Source organism: Panulirus ornatus, chromosome 39, assembly GCF_036320965.1.
Source record: "Panulirus ornatus isolate Po-2019 chromosome 39, ASM3632096v1, whole genome shotgun sequence".
Lineage (NCBI taxonomy): Eukaryota > Metazoa > Arthropoda > Malacostraca > Decapoda > Palinuridae > Panulirus > Panulirus ornatus.
Window position 1 is genome coordinate 5,151,735 of NC_092262.1, and position 18,065 is coordinate 5,169,799.

The 18,065-nt window shown below is 41.0% G+C and overlaps 1 protein-coding gene across 1 annotated transcript in view; it reads left to right on the forward strand.

Moving 5' to 3' along the window:
• crm (cramped chromatin regulator) overlaps positions 1-18,065 on the forward strand; it is a 64,474-nt gene that overhangs the window by 15,046 nt on the left and 31,363 nt on the right. Inside the window, exons 3-7 of the mRNA XM_071684826.1 lie at positions 2,405-2,614; positions 2,955-3,109; positions 6,375-6,501; positions 7,325-7,531; positions 9,648-9,844. Of these exons, the coding sequence (XP_071540927.1) occupies positions 2,405-2,614; positions 2,955-3,109; positions 6,375-6,501; positions 7,325-7,531; positions 9,648-9,844 (896 nt within the window). The remainder of the gene's footprint in view (positions 1-2,404; positions 2,615-2,954; positions 3,110-6,374; positions 6,502-7,324; positions 7,532-9,647; positions 9,845-18,065) is intronic.

Consider the following 18,065-nt stretch of genomic DNA (forward strand, 5'->3'; position numbering starts at 1 on the left):
CACACACTTTACCAAACTCAGTCACCAGCTTCTGCAGTTTCTCACATGAATCAGCCACCAGCGCTGTATCATCAGCGAACAACAACTGACTCACTTCCCAAGCTCTCTCATCCCCAACAGACTTCATACTTGCCCCTCTTTCCAAAACTCTTGCATTCACCTCCCTAACAACCCCATCCATAAACAAATTAAACAACCATGGAGACATCACACACCCCTGCCGCAAACCTACATTCACTGAGAACCAATCACTTTCCTCTCTTCCTACACGTACACATGCCTTACATCCTCGATAAAAACTTTTCACTGCTTCTAACAACTTGCCTCCCACACCATATATTCTTAATACCTTCCACAGAGCATCTCTATCAACTCTATCATATTCCTTCTCCAGATCCATAAATGCTACATACAAATCCATTTGCTTTTCTAAGTATTTCTCACATACATTCTTCAAAGCAAACACCTGATCCACACATCCTCTACCACTTCTGAAACCACACTGCTCTTCCCCAATCTGATGCTCTGTACATGCTTTCACCCTCTCAATCAATGCCCTCCCATATAATTTACCAGGAATACTCAACAAACTTATACCTCTGTAATTTGAGCACTCACTCTTATCCCCTTTGCCTTTGTACAATGGCACTATGCACGCATTCCGCCAATCCTCAGGCACCTCACCGTGAGTCATACATACATTAAATAACCATACCAACCAGTCATTATTATTACCAACCAGTTATTATTATTATTATTTCGCTTTGTCGCTGTCTCCCACATTAGCGAGGTAGCACAAGGAAACAGACGAAAGAATGGCCCAACCCACCCACATACACATGTATATACATACACGTCCACACACGCAAATATACATACCTATACATCTCAACATATACATATATATACACACACAGACATAAACATATATACACATGTACATAATTCATGCTGTCTGCCTTTATTCATTCCCATCGCCACCTCGCCACACATGAAATAACAACCCCCTCCCCCCTCATGTGTGCGAGGTAGCACTAGGAAAAGACAACAAAGGCCACATTCGTTCACACTCAGTCTCTAGCTGTCATGTAATAATGCACCGAAACCACAGCTCCCTTTCCATATCCAGGCCCCACAGAACTTTCCATGGTTTACCCCAGACGCTTCACATGCCCTGGTTCAATCCATTGACAGCATGTCGATCCCGGTATACCACATCGTTCCAATTCACTCTATTCCTTGCACGCCTTTCACCTTCCTGCATGTTCAGGCCCCGATCACTCAAAATCTTTTTCACTCCATCTTTCCACCTCCAATTTGGTCTCCCACTTCTCGTTCCCTCCACCTCTGACACATATATCCTCTTTGTCAATCTTTCCTTACTCATTCTCTCCATGTGACCGAACCATTTCAAAACACCCTCTTCTGCTCTCTCAACCACACTATTTTTATTACCACACATCTCTCTTACCCTATTATTTACTCGCTCAAACCACCTCACACCACATATTGTCCTCAAACATCTCATTTCCAGCACATCCACCCTCCTGTGCACAACTCTATCCATAGCCCACGCCTTGCAACCATATAACATTGTTGGAACCACTATTCCTTCAAATGTACCCATTTTTGCTTTCCGAGATAATGTTCTCGACTTCCACACATTCTTCAAGGCTCCCAGAATTTTCACCCCCTCCCCCACCCTATGATTCACTTCCACTTCCATGGTTCCATCCGGTGCCAAATCCACTCCCAGATATCTAAAACACTTCACTTCCTCCAGTTTTTCTCCCTTCAAACTTACCTCCCAACTGACTTGACCCTCAACCCTACTGTACCTAATAACCTTGCTCTTATTCACATTTACTCTCAGCTTTCTTCTTTCACACACTTTACCAAAGTCAGTTACCAGCTTCTGCAGTTACTCACATGAATCAGCCACCAGTGCTGTATCATCAGCGAACAACTGACTCACTTCACAAGCTCTCTCATCCACAACAGACTGCATACTTGCCCCTCTTTCCAAAACTCTTGCATTCACTTCCCTAACAACCCCATCCATAAACAAATTAAACAGCCATGGAGACATCACACACCGCTGCCGCAAACCTACATTCACTGAGAACCAATCACTTTCCTCTCTTCCTACACGCACACATACACATACACAGACATATACATATATACACATGTACATATTCGTACTTGCTTGCCTTCATCCATTTCTGTTGCTACCCCGCCACACTGGAATGCGTTACTACCCCCTGCTGTACATTCTTTCTTTTTTTTTTTCATATGTATTCACCATTGCAGATAAAAGTGCTTTGTGAAAGTTGTCTTAGTGTTTTGTAATATAATTATTCATGTGTATCTTTACAGCTTTAAATCTTGATCTCTTCCTTAGGGACAGTACCATCAAGTTCAGCGGTTCCTGTAAATATCTCGCAATTACTGCCAGATGTGCCTTTATCCACACCACCTGTTGTTTCCCAAACACGACCAATGCTGCAGTTACGTACAAGTGCTCGCGTGCTAAATAAACAACGTCGCGAAGAAACCAAGCCTGAACCTGCTCCAACAGCTTCCTTAATAACTAAAAAGTCAGATGCCCCAGGTCAGTGATTCTAAATGAGTACATTGATTCTTGATGAATTTCATTATCTTATGACATTGATGGTATATTGATTAATGAGCTATTTTGTTGTCTGTAAATTTTGATAAATGTACTAGGACCCCTTTATGATGCATTTGTAGCTTTGATGTTGCATTCCTTATTGAGGCATGGAAATGATGGACTTCTTTGAATGAGTAGGTCCTCTGTAAGACATTACTCTCCTATATCAGTTGTCAGTGATATCCACCCAGTCCTGCACACAGATTGTTGTAGTTTATGAGGAGTTTGCTATATTATTGTATGATAATATTATTTAAAAAGATACTGTCCATTATTGCAGGGTTAGATGGTGAATATCCAGAGGAGGAAGATGCCCTCAGTGGAAATGGTATTGGAAAGAAAAGAAGACGTGCATGGGAATTATGGTCCATGGAAGATAAGAATATCTTCTTTGAATCTATTAATGAATGTGGCAAAGATTTTGAGGCTATTCAGGTAAAGGAAGTTACTTCAATTTTTCTTTCAATATTATCATTTGTTAAACTGTCAGCAAGGCATGTGTGCAAGTAGGAAGAGAGGAGAGTGATTGGTTCCCAGTGAAGGTCGTCAGCGGCAGGGGTGTGTGATGTCCCCATGGTTGTTTAATTTGTTTATGGATGGGGGGTTAGGGAGGTAAATGTAAGAGTTTTGGAGAGAGGGGCAAGTATGTAGTCTGTTTGGATGAGAGAGCTTGGGAAGTGAGTCAACTGTTGTTCACCGATAATACTGCTCTGGTGGCAGATTTGAGTGAGAAACTGCAGCAGTTGGTGACTGAGTTTGGAAAATGTATGAAAGAAGAAAGTTGAGAGTAAATGTGAATAAGAGCAAGGTTATTAGGTTCAGTAGGGTTGAGGGACAAGTTAATTGGGTTGTAAGTTTGAATGGAGAAAAACTGGAGGAAGTGAAGTGTATTGGATATCTGGGAGTGGACTTGGCAGCAAATGGAACCATAGAAGTGGAAGTGTGGACAATATGTGGTTTGATTGAGTAAGTAATGAAAGGGTAAGAGAGATGTTTGGAAATAAAAAGAGTGTGGTTGATAGAGCAGAAGAGGGTGTGTTGAAATGGTTTGGACATATGGAGAGAATGAGGGAGGAAAGATTGACAAAGAGGATATATGTGTCAGAGGTGGAGGGAAGAAGTGGGAGACCAAATTGGAGGTGGAAGGATGGAGTGAAAAAGATTTTGAGCAATCAGGGCCTGAAAATATAGGAGAGTGAGAGGCATGCAAGGAATGGAGTGAATTGAAATGATGTGGTATACCAGGGTTGACATGCTGTCAATAGACTGAACCAGGGCATGTGAAGCATCTGGGGTAAGCAATGGAAAGGTCTGTGGGGCCTGGATGTAGTTAGGGAGCTGTGGTTTTGGTGTATTGTACAAAACAGCTAGAGACTTAGTGTGAACAAATGTGGCCTTTTTTGTCTGTTTTCCTGGTGCTGCCTCGCTGAAGCAGGGGGTAGCACTGCTGTTTCCTGTGGGGCAGGGTAGCACCGGCAATGGATGAAGGCAAGCATGAATATGTACACGTTTATATGTCTTAAGTATTTGTATGTATATGTATGCTTGTATGTATATGTTGATACATATATGTATGTGTTTTGGCATTCATGTATATATGAGTGGATGGGCCATTCTTTGTCTGTTTTCTCGCACTACCTTGCTGATGCGGGAAACGGCAATCAAATATGATAATGAAAAATAATGAAATATCAGGCTCTTGGTGTAGTTTATTGGATTTGTACCAAATGGAGAAGGTCTGTTTGTATATCTTTATCCCTGATGCCTGTTCCCAACTGAAAGTCCTTCAAGGGGGTGGCCACAGCAGTAGTGTCTCCATATCTAGTGAACTTCTTTGCTTCTTTGTAACCTTTAGTGCCTCACCCTTAATAGGCCACTGGCAAAGGGCAACTTTGGCACTGTGTTTGCAGATGCTCATTAATAATGTTCCTACTGAATGCTTCTACTTAATGCATCTGAAAGAGGTTAGATGTAGTATTAATCCATAAATAGCATATGATTTTAATTGATATTCTCCGAAACTGAAATCATTATCAATTGATGTTGCAAACTTTCCCACCTCTCTCTAGCTGACTTGTTATACTATTTGTTGCCTATAGAAGGAAGTAGTAGGCAATGAATTATCATCTGCCCTTCCATAGATAACATCAAAATCTTGTAGTTTTTCTTGATCCTTCGTGCATTCCATTGCTTTACTTTTTTTCTCATGTGCAAAATATCTGACTACACTCTCTTCTTTTTTATTTATGTCTGAGATCATGATTACAAAGAGAATTTGCTGTCAAGGTACCTTGAAAGTTGGAATATGTGAGAGTCATTATGGAGTAAAATGCAGATGTGCGGTAAAAATGGTATGTAGAGTTGTATGATGTAGTTTGGTTAGGAGAAGCTTGCTTGATATAAACAAAGCTTTTTTAATGAGAAATTATTTGATCTGTTCAGTTGCAGAACTAAGTTGAGGATAGTCAACTTCATGATGAAACCTAAATACTTTTGCTTTTAGATTTCATTTACAAGGCCTTTTTGCATTTTATCTCATTTTCTTCCTAACATCCTTTTCCATGTATCACATATTTTTTATATTTATTTTTATTATACTTGATCACCGTTTCCTGCGGCAGCAAGGTAGCCCCAGGAAACAGACAAAGAATGGCCCATCCTCTCATATACACATATATATACATGCACATATACATACATATACATATTTCAACATATACACATGTACATGCTTACACATACACAGACATATACATATATAAGCATGTACATATTCATATTTGCTTGCCTTCGTCCATTCCTGGCACTACTCCACCCCACAGGAATTAGCATTGCTACTCCCTGCTTCTGTGAAGTAAGGCCAGGAAAAACAGACAAAAAAGGCCTCATTCGTTCCCACTCAGTCTCTAGTTGTCATGTGTAATGCACCAAAACCACAGCTCCCTATCCACATCCAGGCCTGACAGACTTTTCCATGGTTTACCCCAGACATTCCAAATGCCCTGGTTCAGTCTGTTGACAGCACATCGATCCCAGTAAACCACATCGTTCCAGTTCACTCTATTCCTTGCATGCCTCTCACCCTTGTGTATGTTCAGGCCCTGATCACTCAAAATCTTTTTCACTCCATCCTTCCACCTCCAGTTTGGTTTCCTGCTTCTCCTTGTTCCCTCCACCTCTGACCCATAAATCCTCTTTTGTCAGTCTTTCCTCACTCATTCTCTTCATATGCCCAAGCCATTTCAACACACCCTCTTCTGCTCTCTCAACCACACTCTTTTTATGTCCACACACCTCTCTTACTCACATTATTTACTCAATCACACCACCTCACACCACATATTATCCTCAGACATTTCATTTCCAACACATCCACCCTCCTCCATACAACCCTTGCAACCACATGATATTGTTGCAACCATATGATATTGTTGTAACTACTATTCCTTCAAACATACCCATTTTTGGTCTCTGAGATACTGTTCTCTCCTTCCACACTTTCTTCAACTCTCCCAGGACCTTCGCCCTCTCCCCCACCTTGTGACTCACTTCCGCTTCCTATGTTCCCTTCGTTGGTAAGTCCACTCCCAGATGTCTAAAACACTTCACTTCCTCCAATTTTTCTCCATTCAAACTTACATCCCAGTTAACCCAACCCTAAACCCTACTATAATTATAGATAGGCCTTTTTGTTTTTCAGAATTATTTAACCACTAAATTACGAAAAAAGGGTGCTCCACGTAGCCAAATTAAGAATAAAGATCAGGTGCGACACTTCTACTACCGGACATGGCATAAGATATCCAAATATATTACTTTCAATGAAGGTTAGTTGTTTAGAAGCTGTGTAACTAGTACTTATTTTTGTTACTGTGCTAAATAAATGCTTATAGACATGTAAAGTTAAGAATGAGAATAGGAGTAGATGAATATTGGTTAGTTGTTTGTTATTCACTGATGAGTGATAATAAGGAAAAAAGATGATTTTGGAATAGATTATTAGGATTTTCTTCTATCTATCTATATATCTGGAACTCCCTGAAGAGGATGGGCTTGGCAATAGTCTCCACAGCTAGTGAACTCCAGTGCTGCTTCTTAGCCTTTATTACCTCACCTTAACAGGCCAGTGGCAGAGGGCAACTCTAGCACAATGTATGCAAAGGCTTCTGCCTAATGTTCCTTGTGACTTCTTAATTCTTCTGCCTCATGATTCTGCCTACTACTTCCACCTAATGTTTCTACTTAATGCTCCTGCCTGAGGGAAATGGTAAACATGCAAGAAAAAAATAAACAGCTTTTTTCAGTCTTTAGACATCTTTGTCATGCTAACAGGCAATGAATTGCTGAAGAACCCATAGGTCTAAGTACTTTACACATTTCACAATATCAAATACAAAATGAAAATGAAAATATTGCCACTTATATCATCAAGATAGCTGACCATCCTACTTGGCTGCTCTTCTGATTAGGCAGCAAAACTGCGTCATTCTTATACAATTATTTGTTTTGAAACAGATGTGGGAAAATATTTACTGATTTTGAATCATGAGGTTAATTCATTAGTGACTCATAGTGTGTTACAGTTTTCTTACATATGTTAAAAAGACAACCCAGAAGCTTTATGGTCATTGATTTATGCTTATCTTACAGGTGTTAAAAAGGCAACCCAGGAACTCTATGGTCTCATTAATTTTGGTGAATTGCGGAAGAAAATTGGTGGTACCTTGGATGAGCGCAAGGCTCAAAAACTACAGGAGCTTATACGGAAAGGTTCCACCAGTGTTAGAGTTAAGGGGAAAAGTGTTCGGGTACGAACTCCCATTTGTCGGGCCTTAAAAAAACTCAATCAGATTGAAGGTAAGTTAGTCAAGGACATAGTGCAGCATGGCACCTTATCTTACACATAATTGCCTTTGGCCACCACTTATGGGACCTTATTGATATCAGCCTGATAGTTTTGTGTTTCTCAGCATGTTTCCTGCTTACATATCTTCAGGAATGAAAAGTGAAGTAATGGAAAGGTAAGAGAGATGTGTGGTAACAAAAAGAGTGTGGTTGAGAGAGCAGAAGAGGGTATGTGTATGTTGATGTTTGTATATGTATATATGAGTGGATGGGCCACTTTTTTTTTTTTCCCAAACTAAAGAAAAGAGAAAGGAGACAAGTAGGAATATTCCTTCTAAGGCTCAGTCCTATGTTTCTTAACTCTACCTCCCTAACGTCGGAAATGGCGAATATGTATGAAAAAGATACATAGAGTGAATTGGAACAATGTGGTGTACTGGGGTCAACATGCTATTAATGGATTGAACCAGGGCATATGAAGCATCTGGGGTAAACTATGGAAAGATCTGTGGAGCTGTGGTTTTAGTGCATTACACATGACAGTTAGAGACTGAGTGTGAACAAATATGGCCTTTTTTGTCTGTTCCTGGCACTACCTCGCAGGGGAGGGAGGGGAAGCTATTTCATGTGTGGCGGGATGACGATGGGAATGGATGAAAGCAGCAAGTATGAATATGTACATGTGTATATATGTATATGTTTGTGTATGTGTATGTATGTGTACGTTGAAATGCATACGCATGTACATGTGCTTTTATGTATATATATGTGTATTTGGGTGGTTGGGCCTTTCTTTGTGTGTTTTCCTTGCTCTACCTCACTGATGCAGAAAACTGCAATCTAGTATTATATGTCATGAGTTTAGTAGAAATGTGTGAAAGAAGAAAGTTGAGAGTAAATGTTATTATTAGCAAGGTTATTGGGTTCCGTAGGATTGAGAGACAAGTCAATTGGGAGGTAAGTTTGAATAGAGAAAAACTGGGGAAGTGAAGTGTTTTAGATATCTGGGAGTGAGTGGCTCCCAGAAAAAGTTGGTCTTTGGCAAGGATTTATGATTTCACCATTTGATTTGTTTAATGATGAGTTGGTTAGGGAGTTAAATGCAAGAGTCATAGAGAGAGGGGCAAGTATGCAGGCAATAGAGCTTGGGAAGTGAAATATTTCTTTGCAGATGATATGGCTCTGGTGCCAGATTTGAGTGAGAAACTGCAGAAGTTGTGACTGAGCTTGGCAGAGTGGATGAAAGAAGAGTGCTAAAAGTAAATATGAGTAAAATCAAGGTTGTTAGGTTTAGCATGACAGAAGGACAGGTTTGTCCAGGTATGAGTTTGAAAGGAGAAAAATTGGAGGAAGTGACTGGGAGTACTGAAGAATGTGTGGAATGAGATATCTTTATCTGGGAAGGCAAAACTGGGTATGTTTGAAGGCATAGTAGTCCTAACAATATTCTATGGATGCAAGGCATGCTCAGGAGGGTGGATGTGTTGGAAATGAAATATTTGAGGACAATATATGGCATGAGGTGATTTAATCAAGTACACAATAAATAGGTTAGAAAGAGGTGTGTTAATAAAAAGAGTATGGTTGAGAGACCTGAATAAAGTGTGTTGAAATTTTCAGGTTTGGACATATTGAGAGAATGTCTGAATTGGAGGGAACAAGGAGAAGGGGGGGACCAAATTGGAGGTGGAAGGATTCAGTAAAAAAGATTTTGAGTGATCAAGGCCTGAACATGCAGGAGAGTGACAGGCGTGCATAGGAGAGAGTGAATTGGAATGATGTGATATACAGGAGTTGATGTGCTATCACCAGGGTATATGTAGCTGCTGGGGTAAACCATTTAAGGTCTGTGAGGCCTGTATGTGTATGCAGAGCTAGCAAGAGAATGGATGTGAGTGAATGTGGCCTTTCTTCATCTGTTCCTGACACTACCTCACTAACACTGGAGACAGCGATCAAATATGATGCAAAGAAAATAGAGAAGTGTTAAGAAATAAAGAGATGATACCATCAAGTGGGTTAGAATAACATCAAATCAGTCGGGAGAACATATTCTAAGCTTTATTTACCTCATTCGTGCATATGGCGTATCGTCTGTTGCAGAAATAATCATTTCCTCTCTCATCAGAGCACCGAGAACATGCAGAAGTGCGAGTCCCAACAAGCATAACTGTAGAGGTGGTACCAGCAAGTGTGCATGCATGGTGTCGGGTCCAGGGTCTTGCACACAATCCTCGTGTTAGGATTACTTCACCACTACAGCGACCTCTAGCAGTACTGATCTCTCATTTACAAGAGAAATGGCGCAACTCTAATTTGAAACTTGTATCCTTTTCGTAATATTTGTAGAAGATGGCTTATCTTTTTCTCATTACATGTAGTTATTTTTATTGACTAAGTAATGTATAGATTTATATTATCAGAGCTTTCTATCATCTTAGATTTTTTTTGAGAAGGGAAATAAACCTAATACAGTGTATATTAATGTATTTAGATATATAATTACTCATATATAATTATATAGTTACTCATCAGTGCTGGTGGCTGATTCATGTGAGAAACTGCAGAAGCTCGTGACTGAATTTGGTAAAGTGTGTGAAGGAAGAAAGTTGAGAGTAAATGTGAATAAGAGCAAGGTTATTAGGCACAGTAGGGTTGAGGGTCAAGTCAATTGGGAGGTAAGTTTGAATGGAGAAAAACTGGAGGAAGTGAAGTATTTTAGATATCTGGGAGTGTATTTGGCAGCGGATGGAACCATGGAAGCGGAAGTGAATCATAGGGTGGGTGAGGGGGCGAAAATTCTGGGAGCCTTGTAGAATGTGTGGAAGTTGAGAACATTATCTCGGAAAGCAAAAATGGGTATGTTTGAAGGAATAGTGGTTCCAACAATGTTGTATGGTTGCGAGGCGTGGGCTATGGATAGAGTTGTGCGCAGGAGGGTGGATGTGCTGGAAATGAGATGTTTGAGGACAATATGTGGTGTGAGGTGGTTTGATCGAGTAAGTAATAATAGGGTAAGAGAGATGTGTGGTAATAAAAAGAGTGTGGTTGAGAGAGCAGAAGAGGGTGTTTTGAAATGGTTTGGTCAAATGGAGAGAATGAGTGAGGAAAGATTGACCAAGAGGATATATGTGTCAGAGGTGGAGGGAACGAGAAGTGGGAGACCAAATTGGATGTGGAAAGATGGAGTGGAAAAGATTCTGAGTGATCTGGGCCTGAACATGCAGGAGGGTGAAAGGCATGCAAGGAATACAGTGAATTGGAGCGATGTGGTATACCGGGGTCGACGTGCTGTCAATGGATTGAACCAGGACATGTGAATGGAAAGTTCTGTGGGGCCTGGATGTGGAAAGGGAGCTGTGGTTTCGGTGCTTTATTACATGACAGCTAGAGACTGAGCGTGAACGAATGGGCCTTTGTTGTCTTCCTAGCGCTACCTTGCGCACATGAGGAGGGAGGGGGTTTTTATTTCATGTGTGGCGGGGTGGCAATGGGAATGAATAAAGGCAGACTATGAATTATGTACATGTGTATATATATATGTATATGTCTGTGTGTGTATATATATGTATACATTGAGATGTATAGGTATGTATATTTGCGTGTGTGGACGTGTATGTATATACATGTGTATGTGGGTGGGGTGGGCCATTCTTTCATCTGTTTCCTTGCGCTACCTCGTTAACGTGGGAGACAGCGACAAAGCAAAATAATTTGATATAAATAAATATATGTATATTGAATAATAAGAGAAATTAAAACAAAACTAGGAAAAAGGTGTGTAGAGATCAAATGTAATAGTAAGGCATGGTGGCTGGTGACAACCTTGCTTGTAGATGATACTTTGTTGTTTGCTGAGAGTGAAGAGGAGTTGGGTAAGGTTGGAAAGGTGTTTTATGATTATATAAGCATGGGTAATTGAAGGTGGATTCAAATAAAGGTAAAGTAATGGTTTTTGAAAGGACACAGAGTGAAAGTATATCAAAGTAATGATTTTTGAAAGGAAATAGAAAGTATAGATACTGCAAAATGTATAGAATCAGTGTGCTAAGTTGTGTTACAGATGTAGGGATGACTGGAAGAGGTGACAGAATTTAGGTATTTGGGAGTTATCTTGGGTAACTTTGGTGAAATGGAAGGAGAGATAAAAGAGAGTATGGGATAGAAGAATCATTATATCTAGCTATCTATATCTCTGACACCTGTTCCAATTGGAACTCCCTCATAGGAGTGACCACAGCAATAGTCACTAAAGCAAGTGAACTCCAGTGCCACCTCTTATTCTTTAGTGCCTCATCCTTAACAGGCCACTGGCAGAGGGCAACTCTTGTCCATTGTTTGCTGAGGCTCCTACCTAATGTTCCTACTGACTGCCTCTGTCTAATGCTCCTACTAACTACTTCTACCTAATGCTCCAGCCTAAGTGTTCCTACGTACTACTTCTGTCTACTGCTCATACCATTTTGCCAAAAGACAGGCTAACGCATAGTGCCCACCACAGGAAAACAAAGGTACAAAGAATGAGCTGCATGAGTTAAGTTGTCAAGTGTTACAAACGACAAGGAGAAATTACATGTTTGTGGACAGAATGCCAGTAGTCCACATGTTGAGGCAGAAAGAAAAGACAGCTGTCTGTGTCAAAGGAGTGCAACTTGACAACCACTGAAGTGCTGGCTCATTAAGCAGATGTCACTAACCCTCTTGATAATCAGGTGGGTAGTACTGGTAATATACCTTCCTGGTTGTTGGCTGCCTACCAACTACTACCTACTACTATCTCCGCTCCTTGGAGTACAAACCTGGTTCCTGCTAGTTCCTGATCAATATCTCAAGGGGCCTGTCAGGTGTTTCAACACACTCTTAAGTAAAGCAGAATATCAAATCTATGACTTGAGCTAAGATGATTCATGCTCTGCCTGTGATCCTATCTCAAAGATTCATGAAATTACATGAAAAGGTAGCATTAGGAAAGAACAACAAAGTCCACATTTGTTCACATTCACTCTCTAGCTGTCATGTGCATTACACATATATATTACACACTCATAGATTTTTTTTTTCATACTATTTGTCATTTCCTGCATTAGTGAGGTAGCGTTAAGAACTGAGGACTGAGCCTTTGAGGGAATATCCTCACTTGGCCCCCTCCTCTGTTCCTTCTTTTAGAAAACTAAAAACAAGAGGGGAGAATTTCCAGCCCCTTGCTCCCTTCCCTTTTAGTCGCCTTCTATGACACGCAGGGAATACGTGGGAAGTATTCTTTCTCCCCTATCCCCATGGATATACACACATGCATATATATAAATGCCCACACATGAACATATACATACCTATACATTTCAACATATACACACATATCCCTGGGGGATGGGGAGAAAGAATACTTCCCATGCATTCCTCACGTGTCGTAGAAGGCGACTAAAGGGGACGGGAGCGGGGGGCCAGAAACCCTCCCCTCCTTATATTTTAACTTACTAAAAGGGGAAACAGAAGAAGGAGTCACGCGAGGAGTGCTCATCCTCCTCGAAGGCTCAGATTGGGGTGTCTAAATGTGTGTGGATGTAACCAAGGTGAGAAAAAAGGAGAGATAGGTAGTATGTTTGAGGAAAGGAACCTGGATATTTTGGCTCTGAGTGAAACGAAGCTAAAGGGTAAAGGGGAAGAGTGGTTTGGGAATGTCTTGGGAGTAAAGTCAGGGGTTAGTGAGAGGACAAGAGCAAGGGAAGGAGTAGCACTACTCCTGAATCAGGAGTGGTGGGAGTATGTGATAGAGTGTAAGAAAGTAAATTCTAGATTGATATGGGTAAAACTGAAAGTTGATGGAGAGAGATGGGTGATTATTGGTGCATATGCACCTGGGCCTGAGAAGAAAGATCATGAGAGGCAAGTGTTTTGGGAGCAGCTGAATGAGTGTGTTAGTGGTTTTGATGCACAAGACTGGGTTATAGTGATGGGTGATTTGAATGCAAAGGTGAGTAATGTGGCAGTTGAGGGAATAATTGGTATACATGGAGTGTTCAGTGTTGTAAATGGAAAAGGTGAAGAGCTTGTAGATTTATGTGCTGAAAAAGGACTGGTGATTGGGAATACCTGGTTTAAAAAGCGAGATATACATAAGTATACGTATGTAAGTAGGAGAGATGGCCAGAGAGCGTTATTGGATTACATGTTAATTGACAGGCGTGCGAAAGAGAGACTTTTGGATGTTAATGTGCTGAGAGGTGCAACTGGAGGGATGTCTGATCATTATCTTATGGAGGCGAAGGTGAAGATTTGTGGGGGTTTTCAGAAAAGAAGAGAGAATGTTGGGATGAAGAGAGTGGTGAGAGTAAGTGAGCTTGGGAAGGAGACTTGTGTGAGGAAGTACCAGGAGAGACTGAGTACAGAATGGAAAAAGGTGAGAACAAAGGAGGTAAGGGGAGTGGGGGAGGAATGGGATGTATTTAGGGAAGCAGTGATGGCTTGCGCAAAAGATGCTTGTGGCATGAGAAGCATGGGAGGTGGGTTGATTAGAAAAGGTAGTGAGTGGTGGAATGAAGAAGTAAGATTATTAGTGAAAGAGAAGAGAGAGGCATTTGAACGATTTTTGCAGGGAAAAAATGCAAATGAGTGGGAGAGGTATAAAAGAAAGAGGCAGGAGGTCAAGAGAAAGGTGCAGGAGGTGAAAAAGAGGGCAAATGAGAGTTGGGGTGAGAGAGTATCATTAAATTTCAGGGAGAATAAAAAGATGTTTTGGAAGGAGGTAAATAAAGTGCGTAAGACAAGGGAGCAAATGGGAACTTCAGTGAAGGGCACTAATGGGGAGGTGATAACAAGTAGTGGTGATGTGAGAAGGAGATGGAGTGAGTATTTTGAAGGTTTGTTGAATGTGTTTGATGATAGAGTGGCAAATATAGGGTGTTTTGGTTGAGGTGGTGTGCAAAGTGAGATGGTTAGGGAAAATGATTTGGTAAATAAAGAAGAGGTAGTAAAAGCTTTACGGAAGATGAAAGCCGGCAAAGCAGCAGGTTTGGATGGTATTGCAGTGGAATTTATTAAAAAAGGGGGTGACTGTATTGTTGACTGATTGGTAAGGTTATTTAATGTATGTATGATTCATGGTGAGGTGCCTGAGGATTGGCGGAATGCTTGCATAGTGCCATTGTACAAAGGCAAAGGGGATAAGAGTGAATTCTCAAATTACAGAGGTATAAGTTTGTTGAGTATTCCTGGTAAATTATATGGGAGGGTATTGATTGAGAGGGTGAAGGCGTGTACAGAGCATCAGATTGGGGAAGAGCAGTGTGGTTTCAGAAGTGGTAGAGGATGTGTGGATCAGGTGTTTGCTTTGAAGAATGTATGTGAGAAATACTTAGAAAAACAAATGGATTTGTATGTAGCATTTATGGATCTGGAGAAGGCATATGATAGAGTTGATAGAGATGCTCTGTGGAAGGTTTTAAGAATATATGGTGTGGGAGGCAAGTTGTTAGAAGCAGTGAAAAGTTTTTATCGAGGATGTAAGGCATGTGTACGTGTAGGAAGAGAGGAAAGTGATTGGTTCTCAGTGAATGTAGGTTTGTGGCAGGGGTGTGTGATGTCTCCATGGTTGTTTAATTTGTTTATGGATGGGGTGGTTAGGGAGGTGAATGCAAGAGTTGTGGAAAGAGGGGCAAGTATGCAGTCGGTTGTGGATGAGAGAGCTTGGGAAGTGAGTCAGTTGTTGTTCGCTGATGATACAGCGCTGGTGGCTGATTCATGTAAGAAACTGCAGAAGCTGGTGACTGAGTTTAGTAAAGTGTGTGAAAGAAGAAAGTTAAGAGTAAATGTGAATAAGAGCAAGGTTATTAGGTACAGTAGGGTTGAGGGTCAAGTCAATTGGGAGGTAAGTTTGAATGGAGAAAAACTGGGGGAAGTAAAGTGTTTTAGATATCTGGGAGTGGATCTGGCAGTGGATGGAACCATGGAAGTGGAAGTGAATCATAGGGTGGGGGAGGGGGCGAAAATTCTGGGAGCCTTGAAGAATGTTTGGAAGTCGAGAACAGTATCTCGGAAAGCAAAAATGGGTATGTTTGAAGGAATAGTGGTTTCAACAATGTTGTATGGTTGCGAGGCGTGGGCTATGGATAGAGTTGTGCGCAGGAGGGTGGATGTGCTGGAAATGAGATGTTTGAGGACAATATGTGATGTGAGGTGGTTTGATCGAGTAAGTAATGTAAGGGTGAGAGAGATGTGTGGAAATAAAAAGAGTGTGGTTGAGAGAGCAGAAGAGGGTGTTTTGAAATGGTTTGGTCACATGGAGAGAATGAGTGAGGAAAGATTGACCAAGAGGATATATGTGTCGGAGGTGGAGGGAACGAGTAGAAGTGGGAGACCAAATTGGAGGTGGAAAGATGGAGTGAAAAAGATTTTGAGTGATCGGGGCCTGAACATGCAGGAGGGTGAAAGGCGTGCAAGGAATAAAGTGAATTTGAACGATGTGGTATACTGGGGTCGACATGCTGTCAATTGATTGAACCAGGGCATGTGAAGCTTCTGGGGTAAACCATGGAAAGTGTGTGGGGCCTGGATGTGGAAAGGGAGCTGTGGTTTCGGTGCGTTATTACATGACAGCTTGAGATTGAGTGTGAACGAATGGGGCCTTTGGTGTCTTTCCTAGCGCTACCTCGCACACATGAGGGGGGAGGGGGTTGTTATTCCATGTGTGGCGAGGTGGCGGTGGGAACAAATAAAGGCAGACAGTATGAATTATGTACATGTGTATATATGTATATTTCTGTGTGTGTATATATATGTGTACATTGAGATATATAGGTATGTATATTTGCGTGTGTGGACGTGTATGTATATGCATGTGTATGTGGGTGGGTTGGGCCATTCTTTCATCTGTTTCCTTGCGCTACCTCGTTAACGTGGGAGACAGCGACAAAGCAAAATAATTTGATATAAATAAATATATGTATATTGAATAATAAGAGAAATTAAAACAAAACTAGGAAAAAGGTGTGTAGAGATCAAATGTAATAGTAAGGCATGGTGGCTGGTGACAACCTTGCTTGTAGATGATACTTTGTTGTTTGCTGAGAGTGAAGAGGAGTTGGGTAAGGTTGGAAAGGTGTTTTATGATTATATAAGCATGGGTAATTGAAGGTGGATTCAAATAAAGGTAAAGTAATGGTTTTTGAAAGGACACAGAGTGAAAGTATATCAAAGTAATGATTTTTGAAAGGAAATAGAAAGTATAGATACTGCAAAATGTATAGAATCAGTGTGCTAAGTTGTGTTACAGATGTAGGGATGACTGGAAGAGGTGACAGAATTTAGGTATTTGGGAGTTATCTTGGGTAACTTTGGTGAAATGGAAGGAGAGATAAAAGAGAGTATGGGATAGAAGAATCATTATATCTAGCTATCTATATCTCTGACACCTGTTCCAATTGGAACTCCCTCATAGGAGTGACCACAGCAATAGTCACTAAAGCAAGTGAACTCCAGTGCCACCTCTTATTCTTTAGTGCCTCATCCTTAACAGGCCACTGGCAGAGGGCAACTCTTGTCCATTGTTTGCTGAGGCTCCTACCTAATGTTCCTACTGACTGCCTCTGTCTAATGCTCCTACTAACTACTTCTACCTAATGCTCCAGCCTAAGTGTTCCTACGTACTACTTCTGTCTACTGCTCATACCATTTTGCCAAAAGACAGGCTAACGCATAGTGCCCACCACAGGAAAACAAAGGTACAAAGAATGAGCTGCATGAGTTAAGTTGTCAAGTGTTACAAATGACAAGGAGAAATTACATGTTTGTGGACAGAATGCCAGTAGTCCACATGTTGAGGCAGAAAGAAAAGACAGCTGTCTGTGTCAAAGGAGTGCAACTTGACAACCACTGAAGTGCTGGCTCATTAAGCAGATGTCACTAACCCTCTTGATAATCAGGTGGGTAGTACTGGTAATATACCTTCCTGGTTGTTGGCTGCCTACCAACTACTACCTACTACTATCTCCGCTCCTTGGAGTACAAACCTGGTTCCTGCTAGTTCCTGATCAATATCTCAAGGGGCCTGTCAGGTGTTTCAACACACTCTTAAGTAAAGCAGAATATCAAATCTATGACTTGAGCTAAGATGATTCATGCTCTGCCTGTGATCCTATCTCAAAGATTCATGAAATTACATGAAAAGGTAGCATTAGGAAAGAACAACAAAGTCCACATTTGTTCACATTCACTCTCTAGCTGTCATGTGCATTACACATATATATTACACACTCATAGATTTTTTTTTTCATACTATTTGTCATTTCCTGCATTAGTGAGGTAGCGTTAAGAACTGAGGACTGAGCCTTTGAGGGAATATCCTCACTTGGCCCCCTCCTCTGTTCCTTCTTTTAGAAAACTAAAAACAAGAGGGGAGAATTTCCAGCCCCTTGCTCCCTTCCCTTTTAGTCGCCTTCTATGACACGCAGGGAATACGTGGGAAGTATTCTTTCTCCCCTATCCCCATGGATATACACACATGCATATATATAAATGCCCACACATGAACATATACATACCTATACATTTC